The 14,061-nt window shown below is 32.3% G+C and overlaps 1 protein-coding gene across 1 annotated transcript; it reads left to right on the top strand.

The window, feature by feature from the left end:
* The first annotated feature begins 224 nt into the window (after positions 1 to 224).
* LOC149536299 (putative oxidoreductase At4g09670) lies at positions 225 to 5,353 on the top strand. The gene is made up of 2 exons (XM_089806415.1): positions 225 to 898; positions 4,636 to 5,353. The coding sequence occupies exons 1-2, from the start codon at positions 434 to 436 to the stop codon at positions 5,248 to 5,250; spliced, it is 1,080 nt and encodes a 359-aa protein (XP_089662541.1). The 5' UTR covers positions 225 to 433; the 3' UTR covers positions 5,251 to 5,353.
* The last annotated feature ends 8,708 nt before the right edge of the window (positions 5,354 to 14,061 follow it).

Below are 14,061 nucleotides of genomic sequence, written 5' to 3'. Positions count from 1 at the left end.
ACACAAATAAACCTATCAACAACCAAAGAATATTAAAAAATAATCAACTATTAATACTTATGTTATCGATTATTAATAAATATGTTATCTTTTTTAAAAAGCATTTTAAAAATGAAAAATATCTATCACAGCGATCATTAGTGTGAGAGCTACTTACCCTATGCCCGCTGCCCAGTTTTCGACCCATTTTTCTATTGCAACTTGTCAAATAATCCGACGACTGCTGTTTGAAAACAAATGAGTAAAACAGCAAGTCACCTATCATTTCCCCGTCAAGCGATAGGGCCATCGACCAAACGGGCGCGAAAATTGAACTACCAAACCCTTGAAAAAGTCAAGGCGCCATTAGCTACAGTTTAAAGGATCCCCTGAATGTGCATTGAAGCTGCATAGGCTAACACTGAGATCGCAAGGATATTGCTGTGCAGGGAAAATGGCCGAGGATAAAGTAGTTCGGTTTGGAATCCTGGGATGTGCAGGCATTGCCAGAAAGGTTTCGAGAGCAATTAAGACAACATCCAGTTCCTCGGTGTATGCTGTTGCTAGCAGATCAGCTGAGAAGGCCAAGGGCTTTGCCTCTACCAACAATTTACCTCCAGAAGTAAAGGCGTATGGAAGCTATGAGCAACTTTTGGATGATCCCCTTGTGGATGCCGTATACATTCCTCTGCCTACATCCCTGCATCTTGAATGGGCTCTCAAGGCTGCCCAAAAGAAGAAACATATTCTTCTGGAGAAGCCCCCTGCACTTTGTGTTGAAGATCTGGACACCATTATAGAGGCATGTAATAACAATGGAGTGCAGTACATGGATGGTACCATGTGGATGCATCATCCTAGAACTCACAAAATGAAGGCCTTTCTTCAAAATCCAGACCAATTTGGAGAACTCCATAAGGTAAGTACTCAATACTTGTAGGGCACTTTAACCTAATAGTGCAATTTCTTTTAGTTTGTTTCCTGCCATCTCTCTTTTTCCTGAATTCTGGATGATCTATGCCCTAGAGAAATTTGCTCTGTTCCCGATTTTGTACTTGGTTTTAGTGTGTTACCCTGTTCCAAAATCTGGGTAATTGTCAGGGAATTACGTTATACTTGATTTTCTACTTGGTTTTAGTGTGTTACCCTCTTCAGAAATCATGGCAATACTGAATCATATCATGAATTTATTCGATTAGTAGGATATTATTTTCAGTAAGTCAAATTATGATATTGTTATTAGAATTTAATAGTGTAACTTTAAAGTCACACCTGTTGACCCTTATTTCATGAGTAGGGGTTCGCATACACTCATTTCTTATGAGAGTGATTAGAACACTTAACACTCATTATATCTAGGTGATGCTCATATAGAAGTTGAGAACCGAGACTTTTCAGAAGGTCAACCATCCCAGCACTACTCCAGCTTGAACAGGCTTAACTATGGAGTTCCTCCATGGTTAAACCCAATCTGCTTGCAACCCCATTTGCAAAACCTTCATCAAACATTGTACCTTATGAACTATTTATTAGAAGGTCCCTTAAACTGGTAGAAAATATTTAATTTATTTCCTTCTTCCAAATATCTACTTTCCAGAATAGTGCAATCCACTTACCTGAATTTATTGCTTTAATTTAGATGTTTTGTTGTAATTTATTTTTCTACCAAACATAAAATAATGACACTTTTATCTATGAAAAATGTTGAATCATTCTATTTTTATTATATTCAATTGATAGGTTTTATAAACCGACTATTCATCAATCCTGAAATAAGACTAAATTATTTAATATCATTTTAATTTTCAACATGAAAACTAAAAAATCAGAATATACTGTATCCGCATTAGTTTGAACTTCTATGTCTAAGCAACTGGCCTGATTATCCAACTCTTCTCTAGACAAATGTTCTGATTACCCATCTTTGTATCAACATCAACAGGAGTTTCATTGTTTGAACAAATGTTCTAATTGTGTAACCAAATCTTAATTATCTATAATTAGTCTTTAGATTCAACTATTAACATATAACCAAACTCGCTAGTTTGTAGATTCAACTATCTACTAATCAACGACCCACCAAATTTGTGAGTTCAACTATGGACAACCAACAAAATGCTACAAACATCTTTGCAACACGAGATATCATAACGTATTCCCAAACTCTTCCGAATGCATCTAATGTCACTTCTACTGTTGGAGAAACAATCTCTCCGTTGCTGTACAAAACAATTACCAACACATTAATATACATGTGCACCCACAAGAAAACCTAGATCCTCACCCTTCTCCTTAAGGCCCCGTTTGTTTCGTGACTTTGAAGTGGAATTAGAATTCCGTATTCTAATAACTTTTCAATCTACTGTTTGAGTGTGCGAAACACGAATTAGAATTTGATAGAAATGGAATTCCATATCCTCATTTATAGCCCATTTCGTGGATTTCGTCTTGCACCGAAATAGCTGGAATTGGTCATAAACCCATTTTAATTCCAATTTTTATTAAAACGGGCATACGCTATTTGTTGAAAGGCATAATTTTTTGCATTCGCGAGGAGCCTTTTTTTTGGCATCCGCGAGGAGCTATTTCATTTCCCACTGGGAAATATCCATTGCCATTTTCGACCTCGCAGAATTTGCGGCAATTTATTCGGGCTGCCATGGCCGTTGGCTGTTATTCAGAGGTCTTCATTTCCATCACATCTGCCATGGCCGTTGGCTGTTATGCTGTTTAATAACCTACATGGTTGTGTTTCTAGTGACACGTTAGGGCACGTTGCAAGATTGTTGAAGGTCTCCAACGGTACGCTTTGTTTTTGAAAAAATCTGTGGGATTTTCTCTCTCCAGGCCATGTGCTCGAGTTCCTGGTTATGTGTCTGGTAAGATGCAGTTTCTAAGCTGACTTTAATCACACCATTACCACATTTTAATGGGGGAGGCTTGCTTGTTTTGTGGTTTCCTTACGATTCGTTTTCTTCGGTTTGCAGAGCAGAGGAGGCGATTTATTGTAGTTGCAATCTTTTATGAGTTGAGTTAAAAGAAAATTTGTAAATTTAATTTAGTTTCTAAATGTGCAACCAAATGGAGGAAATGCATATTTTCATATTGAATTTTTAGTGAACCAAATGGGTCCAAATCGAATCCCCAAAACTGAAACCTAGATTTCAAGTTCCAGAATCCCAAATCAAGAATTCCGGATACCAATTCTGAAATCATAATCCATCAACCAAACAGGCCCAAGGGACACATCATGCGAAAACCCCTTTCTCATCAGGAACACATAGAAAAGGATGTGCTTTTTATGCATAAATCGCTTTTGAACAAGAAGTTAATTCAAAATGATAAAAGATCTCTGCCTCAAATTTCCAATCATCATATAAATTCTTGTATACGAGAAGTAACACTACAATTTTCAGAAATGCAATCAAGATGAACAAGATTTCAAGCACATTTCTGAAATTCGTAACACAATGGAATGCTATATTAATACACTACATCCATACAATAAAACTATTCCATCAACCAACCTAGGTTGAATTTACAAATCATCCATACCAACATAAGCTTATTGCCCTACTTTTTTCCAAAACTGAATATTGGAATTAGTACAGTGCCACTGTACTATTTTTAATTTTGATGTCAATCAACATTTCCGCACTTTCCATCAGTAACTGACAACAATATCAAATGGTAAATATAATACAAGAAATAAATTTAATAATTCTTATATTCTGCCTCACACCAAATGTATAAGCCATTACCATGATGGGAGGCCTCCTTACGTAGTTTTTTTTCTTTTTCCCTATTCACACTTCTCACCTCTTGTAAAAAAATTTCAAAATCTTATAATACCGCATTAAAAACTCCTCTCATCGATGTGATTTGGACAACATTGGGTACCTTCGCATTCAACTCACTGTTCAGTGAAATTCAATGCCTGTGAAAGCACACCTTCTCAGCGGCTATTAAACTGTGAAGAAATGCTGAAAGTGTAAAGTGAAGTACATACAGAAAAGTAACAAATATTAAACATACAAGTGGATTGTTTGTCATAGTTCACTATAATTTGTGGCTACGCCTGCTTTGATCAGAGGAATCTCTTATTATTTTGAAATCTGGTTTTTTCATCACAATTGCAGCTTCAGCTTGTCAAACCTAAGATATAAGTAAGCCTCCAATTACATATATTTATGAGACTCTGAAGTTTGAAGAGTCATGACAATTTAGAAGGAAACAAAAATAAAATATGATAATAAAAGTAAGCCTCTAATTATATTTATTTATAGAGACTCTTCAGAACATAAGAGTCATACAATTTGGAGGGAATCAATAATAATAAGCTGTTGAACTTCACATATATCCAACACAAACCTGTCTTCCACCATTTTTCAGCAACGGTCCCAATTTATAGCACCTGATCAGATGGATGTTTACAGTCAGTAAGACTTATCAGTAATGAACTCTTTCAGAACCTTTCAACTTTATGGATAGATCAAAGACCCATTAACTACGTTACAAAAAATTAGAAAAATACAATTATAGTTCAATAAATTGACTTTTTTTTTTAATTTTTAATTTTTTTAAAACAATAACTTCCTAGACAATTACAAAACCAATTAACCCTATTTCCTTAACAGAAACTATGGCTATTTGCAGGTCCACAGTACGTTCACATTTGCTGGAACTGCAAAGTTCTTTGAGGACGACATCCGGGTTAAGCCTGATTTGGATTCACTTGGTGCATTGGGTGATCTTGGATGGTACTGTATTAGCGCAATTCTATGGGCTCATGATTACCAAATGCCTCAAAGTGTGATGGCACATCCTGGACCTGTTATGAACAAAGGTGGAGTGATTACATCTTGTGGGGCTACTTTGTCTTGGCAAGATGGGAGGGTGGCAACTTTTTATTGTTCATTTCACTCATGTTTGGCCATGGATTTAAGTGCACATGGGTCTAAAGGAATTCTGAATCTTCATGATTATGCAATTCCACATGACGAGAACTCTGCATCATTTTCCTCTTCTACAAACCCACAATTCTCTGAAATGGACACTCTTTGGGGTCCAAGGCCCAGTGAGCACATAGTTACCGCCGAATTTCCTCAGGAGACTCTAATGGTTCAAGAATTCGCTAGGCTGGTTAAGGGAATCCAAGAATCTGGAGGAAAACCTGATTCTCAATGGCCTTCCATTTCCAGGAAAACACAGATAGTGATGAATGCTGTTCAAACATCTATCCAGAAAGGCTTGATTTCTGTTACATTGTGAAGTACTAATGAACTTGTACACCACAAGGTCGATTTTTTAATGCAAATAGATCGACAACTGCATTTAAGCACGAATAATATGAGCATTTCTTCATTGTTTTCAATACTTAGTTTTTAATATATACATATCTAAGGCTGCAATTAAACAAGTGTATAGTTTATTCCATCGTCTGTCCTTATCGATTATTACATGGGAATAAAATGTTCTATATGCTTTATACAATATATTATGAAATACGCAAAAGACCATTTATTGCAGAGAGCGTAACAGTATCAGGTTTATACCTACCGTATTAGAGAGTAAAACTATTATTTACAAACAACAGCAATCAGTTCTGAACTTCTGATTGGATTCACGAGTCAATTTTCGTCACTGTTGTAAACTTACTTTTCTTTCTTTCTTTCATTGTGTAATTTGAAATGTCGATAAAAAAAATCTTTACACAATCGATTCCAAAAGCACGGCTGAAAAAGATGCTATCCTGTCACTTTTAATTTTTCATGACAATAAACATTGGCTTCTAGATTAATCCACTGCACTGTCTTTTGAAAGCCTTGACACCGCCATTTGAGGCCCACAACACCAATTGGGTCCAGTTTATGGATGGGATCCTGTGAATGCATCATTCTATATCTACAGAGTACATATGATTCATAGGCGTCTAAGTAGCGACCCTGAGGAAGGGAGGGGAGCTTAAATTTATTCAGTCAGCGCCCCTTGAAAAATTTAAGAGGCCTTTGGAAATAATCTGGTCCCATGGGATACGAAATTTATATTTTGCGACATGATTTTTACAAATCTCCTTTGAAAATCGAAATGATAACCTAATGTGCACCCTGACATTTTGTTTGAAATATTGAAAGTCTTTGATAGCAATAACTGTTTGCTGATTGTTATTTTCAGAATTCGTTCCTACACAAGAATCTAACATACAATATAATGCATTGAATTATACAGTAGAGAACAATATGCATTTGAACAATACCACCATCAAAAGTTAATTATACTTCATTTACACAATTTGAAATAAGATAGACATATAACCAATGTTATCTGAAGGTTTTTTAATGGCGGGAAGGGGGCAGTTCAGATTTGACATTTTTTTAAAAGTTTGAGGATGGTAAGAGAATGACTATTTTTTAAAAGTTTGAGGATGGTAAGGGAATGATTATAAAAATGTAATGTTCTATTGGGAATTCAAGAGAAATAAATAAATAAATTATTATTGTGTTGTTATTAATTGGTATTATTATTATTACGCTCAAGATTCAAACCCAAGAGAAATAAATAAATTATTATTATGTGTTGTTATTATTATTACGTTCAGGGAGATTCGAACCCAAGACCTCTTAGATAAGAGGCTCACAATTTATTGTTGTGCTGTAGGCTCTTGCCTACATATAACAATGCTTACTCGACTATTTAAAAAATAAAAATAAACAACATAAAAGTAATAATGGAGAAGCAATATACATATACACATCAAGTACACACAAGCAATTACATATATAGATTTGCATTCTTGAAAGGTTCCTTCGCATTGAGTCACATTTAAGAAGTTTATAATAATTAATTTTAAGTCTCAAGTACAATGTCATGATTATAAAGAAATAACAAATACATCATCTCATAGGCAAATGCACTAATACAACTAATAAATGAGAAAACAATAAGTGAATAACATTCACTACACATGACATAGGGTATATGAGAATAGATACACGTACATCAATATACAATACAATATCCAGTAGGATCTCAAAGTATGAGATATATAAATACATCAAATGAATAGAAGTCTCCAAGATAAGAATAAAATTGATAATGGTACAACTATATCAATGACCATCCAACATTTGCAAATATGAGGGGGATCCAAATGGTAAGAAAACACTATCTCTCGATCGCATGGTCACCTAATCAGGTTCTCACTCCCATCGTGCAGGAGAGATAATGTACAATCCTCACACAAATACTCAAATCATAAAATAATCCTAGGCAAGGAATCTTGATAGCAATTTATTTCAAAGGTACTAAGACAAGTAATATCTAATCTCAAAAGCAACAAAGACACGTAGGAAACCTAATGTGTATGTAAGCTCCTGTGATAACATGAGTCAACTCTAAGGTAACCTTGGCAGCCTTTTTAGACTCCAACCCCATAGTGACTTTATGTGGCATTAGTATCATTTTTTACAGACAAGACATACTAATGAGGCAAGGTTGCAATCAAGCATCTTCTCTACTCTCATTTTAGCCTATACTAGCACTTGAGGCATAGGCGAGGTAAAACACTAACTCTTATTAATTCATTTTAACTCATTTAATGAAATGTTATCATTTATTAATACAACTTACAATGGGCTACCCAGGCAACTTCTTTAGGGCTCCAACTTCCATTGCAATCCACTTTTTAACATACACAGATAACCTATCCTAAGCTCGTAAAAATATATCTCATAAAATCACAATATTCACCTCAGTCCTATACAAGCAACTAGAAAACACTTATAGATAAGTCACAATATTCACCTTAGTCCTATACAAGCAACTAGAAAGCACCAATAGATAACTGATCTAAAACCTCATAGGTTACACCAAGAAAATTACAATACATGAGCTTACAAAAAAACACTCGATTTTATCACATAAACACTTGGATGTAGCACATTGGTTGGGAATAAAATAATTGTGACAAAACAACATTACATAAAAGTGTCACAAAAAACTGCCCAAGCCTCTCGTAAACATGTATATCTGCTCAAACTACTAGGTTTCCCCCAAACCCACCATAGAATAAAACATGACATCTTGACATGCATTAAAAACAAGTGTAGTTATTTCGTTATATATATATATATATAATTTCATAAAATTTGATTTGTGTCAAAGTTAAATTTACATTTCATAATTGTATCATAGTTGGATAAAGGTTGTCAATCATACAATATTATCATGTTATTAATTTAAACCATCTTAAATCATTGAGGATTTAATTAATAACAAAAATGTATATTATTAGATTAAATCTTACTAGCAAGTTCATTTCTAAAATATTATTTGATGTCTATTTCAGTTTAATATTAATATCTACTTTTCCTTTAATTCACAATGCAACTCGAGATAACTCAAACTTAAAGTTATAATTATAATTAAGTTATCTACAATTTCTCTCACAATATCAAATATTCATAACTAGATGATCATATAGTGAACTGTACTATATTACTAAATTACAATAATTGTTTATTAACTTCCCACTTGCATAAATCAATATATAATTATTTATATGCAACTAATAGTTTAATTAAACTCAAAAATTCTTTAATACCAACATCCACTTTATAACTAAATGAGTAGTATTAATTTAATTTTTGAAATAAATAAATAATAATAATTTTGAAATTAATAAATAATAATAGTAATTTAAAAAAAAAATTATTTAAATAATAAATTTGAAAATTGAATTTTCGGAATTAATAAATAATCATTTTATTTTTTTATTTTTTATAAAAATAATTACAAATAAATTTGAAAACTTTATTATATTTTTATTAAATAAAAATAAATATACTATTAGTATTTTCTCATGTATTTGACCTTTCAAATCATGTAACCATACTATATGTAGTTTTCTATCTTCAGTATATTTGTTTTCACATTCATGTATAAGTTTAGTTACAACATGCTTTCCTCTCAATTAATCGTTTGCTTTTATAATAAATTTTGCGACTAAATTATTTTAGATATAAGAAGAATATTTATTTATATTTAGAAAATTCATGATAATCACATGGTTCTAATGACAATTTTAAAGTAGAAACTCTAACTGTTCAATTTATTGTTTTCTTCCAATTTTCTATAATCAAATTTTCCCTATATTAGAAACGTGTTTAAAAGAATATAGTCATAATAATTTTCTACAGTTTTTTTGCGGTTAGGTTTTCTTGATTAATAAGTTTTTCCTTTTCAAATTCTACAACATAGTTCTTTATCAAAAAATCAATACAGTAAATTAATAGGCATTATGCAAACATTCATGTAGACACAATAGACAAATCTTTCAATAAAATTCTACAATGGATTTTCAAACCCTACCTCAAAACTATAGCTAAAATCTAAGACAGTCTATAAATGCATGCAAATCCAAACCCTCTGAAATTTTCAACAATTCTTTTGATCCAATTCTGAATTTTGCCCCTAGAACGTGTGTGTAGAAATGAGTTCGAATATCTTGGTAAAGAGTTTATCTCTACCTAGGGTTTTCGATTTTCAAACATGCAAAGTCTCTCCTTAAAATAAACTTTTATTATTTAATCCTTTCATGCACACTTTAAAAACTTTTAAATTAAAATGTTCTTTTATATTTACTTTTCCTCCACTTTATTAATTAGCACAAGTACTATTTAAAGTTTACTCTATTATTTAAATGAATAATAATGATTAAATCTCATTATTCAAATGCAACTCTAGTTTAATTATTAGTAATTACATATTTATAATAAAGTAAATATTAAATATTTAATCTTTTAATATTTTAATTCCACTTTTATCCAACTTAAATTAGACTTCTAAATTAAGTCATTTGAACTAAGTACACATTTAATTAATTAAATATCATCATATTCTAATTTCTCTTTAACCAATTTTCCAAATCAAGTATTTTAAATTGAAACATATATTTAATTAGTTTTTAATTAATTAAATATTCACATATTTTAATATTTTCTTTTAATCAAATAATATTTAATAATTCTCAATATCATATGATTAACCCAAATATTATAATTAAATCATTTACCAAATAAATCACATAGCCAAATCCACATAAAAATGACATTACCAAAACATACAAAAACTCAAAATCGAACAACACAAACAAAGATAAATTCATAGGTTTAAAAAGGGTGGAAAGTTAGTTACGCTATGGCTAGGATTGAATCTGAACATTATCTCCCCATTCTTAATGTTGAGTTATTGTGATAGGGCACACTCATCCTAACAATTCAGGGAAGTTGATGCTTGATACTTACAAATGTGTATAAAAGACAAGCATGTGCATGCGTATATATATTTAAGCTAAAAAGAAAATGGTGAGGAGTGGTACATTGTGTAGATCCTGACTAGTAGGTAACTATAACTCCCTTCCTTAACCACATTAGACATGGCAGAGAGAAAAGTAAAACAAAAATGCACACCATACACATGCAAGTATGGAGTAAGTACTATAATAAGTCTTGAGTACAAATCATCACATATTCAAACATGGAAAAATCATCATTGTGAATATAAAATACTCATCATTTGATATCATCATGAGAGCAACCACACTTACTAAGAAACATTAAGCACCATTAATGTGCTAGTAATCATAATCACCACTCAACATGTGAAATATAATCAACTAAGTAATTTTTTATTAATATACATGTAGTCCAAGTCATGAAATAATATCATTATTATAAATATAATATCTTTGAAACTATCACATGCATGAAATAGGCATAAAATAGTTTGGTAAATATAACGGAAAAAGAAACTATCGGTGGGCATTACAAAAAATATAGGAAAAATATAAAAATATTTACGAAAATTTGTATATATACATTACATTCATATGAAAACATGGATGAATCATGCTATTTAAACATCATAGAATCCTAATATACAATATTTCAATTGTCAAAGTCAATATTCAATATGCATTCATAAGTTGGAATTGTTGTCAATGTGGATGTAATATCAAAATAATAACATACAAATTTTAAATAAACCAATGAACACAATTTAGAATTCATTGTCAATAGAAACACGAAATAACCACCTTCCAAATTGAAATACACTACAATAATTTAATTCTAAAACACACCTAAAACTCCGCCTCCAACTCATTGTAAGTATATTGATATTAATACAAAAAAGTTTTCCTTGTCTATGTTTACTTTTTGTCCAGAAGTTCTTTGGTACCAATTAATAAATCTTTATACCCTTTAGCTTCTATTTCACTGCTCTTATTTGGTAAGTGTATCATCAACAAATTGCTCATGAGTTACATTATCTACTCCCTTTGTTACCTTGATTCCTAATATTTGTCTATCCATATGAGCTAGTCACCCCTCTCCAAAAAGCCCCTGCCATCATAAAAAAAAAATGGTGGCAATGGGTCTCCTTGTACAAGACCCCTAGATGTATCAAAAAACATTTTGAATGGTTCATAAGGCACAACACTTGGTGAAGGTTTTGAACATGGGGTTGCAAGCTTTGGGTTTAACCATGGAGGAAACTCCGTAGTTAAGTGCACTCAAGCTAGAGTAGTACTAGGATGGGTGACCTCCCGAGAAGTCTTGGTGCTTCACCCTTGTGAGCATCACCTAGATTTGATGAGTGCTAAGTGTTCCATTTATTCTCATGAGAGATTGATTCATGTTCAATCACTACTCATAAAACATGGGTCAATGAGTTTGACTCAAAATCACATAGTTAAAAATCCTGATAGCAATATCGCAATTTGACTTGTTGTGGAAATTATCTCCAACTTATCAATTGATGAGCTAAGGGGCTTTCTAATGAATGGTTCATAAGGCACAACACTTGGTGAAGGTTTTGCAAATGGGGTTGCAAGCTTTGGGTTTGACCATGGAGGAAACTCCATAGTTAAGTGTGCTTAGGCTGGAGTAGTACTGGGATGGGTGACCTCCCAGGAAGTCCTGGTGCTTCACCCCTATAAGCATCACCTAGATCCAATGAGTGTTAAGTGTTCCATTTATTCTCATGAGAGATGGATTCATGTTGAATCACTACTAATGAAACATGGGTCAATGAGTTTGACTCAAAATCACATAGTTAAATCTTGATAGCAATATCACAGCCTTTAGGTGACTGACCATAAATGTGCATAAGGTATGAATGGCTAATTTGATAAAATAATTTCTTAATGTACACTTGGTTTAACGTTTTGCTCTATTTCTATGATTAAAATATAGTAGGAACTATAAAAATATTAAGACAAATTCTTAAACAAAAATTAAATTTGAAAACCATATCAACTAGATCTACAACATGAAAATAAACTCAAATTATTGACACACATTAGACATAGAAATGCAATATCATAAAACTTAATCAACCAACACCAATTATTAACACATACCAAATATAGAAACAAAACAATCTACAACATAATGAACTTAGATCAAAACACACAAATACATATTATAAAATATTTACAGTCCATTGGTTGTTGGATAATGGGCGCCCTTCCTCTCAATTAGTTGATAGAGGTCAAGGTGACAGAACTATGTTGGAACCGATCAACAAATTTTTATTTCTTAGTAATTTGATTTGAAGGAAATTGTCAAACATTCACATATGGTGCTTATATAACATTGCTTGTAACAAATACATATGGAAATAGATAAACTATTTTTGCACATGGCCAACAAACTGAAATTAATTGATTTATATAAAATAATGTTTGTTGGCCACATAATAAAACATATTTGTTATAGTGGCCACTATACATGGGAAAAGACAAGTCACAATAGTCTTCATAAAATCCTGGATATCAGTCACATGAATGCATCCTTTGTCATGATAATCAATTAAATTGTTGGAAGAATTGGATAATCAAATAACTCCAAGTACGAGGATGGTAAAATAATAATATACAAAATGCTAAAGTGGATAATCAAATAAACCTAGGTGGCAGTGAAAGGGACTATGTTGGTAGATGACAGCTTGACAATTGTTTAGATAACAAATTCTTGTGAAGAGAGTGACAAGAAGAGTAGAAAGTTCTTGTAATTTGTGTTATGCAAGTTTGATTTTCCCAAGGCTTAAGATTATAATTCTCATTAGTTAAAACAATCAATAATGTATTTTCCATATTTTAATCCTAAACCATATTAAATACTATTGGGTATGTGCACCAAGTTGTGGTGCCAAAAACATAACACCTAAAGTTTTATTTTTGATTTTACAAAGCACGTACGTGCTTTGAAAATCAATTTTTTTAAAAAATGGGCTGCAAACCCGCAACCCATTTTATCATTTCATTTGGCTTTTGCATTTCTCCCAAACAATGTGCATGCAAATTGAAGAGGTTGAAGAATTTCGTCACCTGCCTCCTCAAAATGCCTCCTTGTCACCGAAGTTCAAGATTGGGATCGCATAGTATGCTTTCTACTCTTGTTTTTGTATTGTTTTGTAAGTTTTTACATTGTTTTGTAGGTTTTTTCAATTTTACTTTAAATATGTTTATTTATTTAGATTGCAATTGGTTTCTTATCAGGAAATGTAAATAATCAATGGCGAAATCCCCAACCGGATCAACAAAATCAAAACAAAAACCCTCCACAAGATCCTAATCAAAACCCTCCACAATAAGAGAAAGAAATTTCGCAACCTGCACCAATTGGAAGACCTCCTCTTGGCACCCAAGACAACATTATGAATGAAATAGAAATAGGGAAAAATGAATTAGAAGCACTAACTGGTAGGTTGAAAGCTTGTGGACAAACCAATCTAATGAGAACACAATTGGCATCCTCCTCTGAGTCCATTATGACCCATGTAGCTTCTATTAGTTATTAGTTGGATATTTGGAATGTTAAGAGGGATGAACAAAGAAAATATTATGCAAACAAATTATCATATCAAGATGTAGAAAAAAAGAAATACCAAAAGGTAACATGTGTGCATTGTTTAAAAAGCCTGGTGAACAAAATACTGTTAGAAATACAACTAAAAGGTTCCCCATCCATTGGTGCATACATAATGGTATTAGAAATAACTTTTGGGATAGATGGTGGA

The sequence above is a fragment of the Cupressus sempervirens genome, chromosome 10 (assembly GCF_028749045.1).
Source record: "Cupressus sempervirens isolate cs-2001-9-10 chromosome 10, ASM2874904v1, whole genome shotgun sequence".
NCBI classification, from domain to species: Eukaryota; Viridiplantae; Streptophyta; class Pinopsida; order Cupressales; family Cupressaceae; genus Cupressus; species Cupressus sempervirens.
Note: the sequence above shows the minus strand (reverse complement) of the source record. Positions and strands in the feature narration are given on the sequence as shown.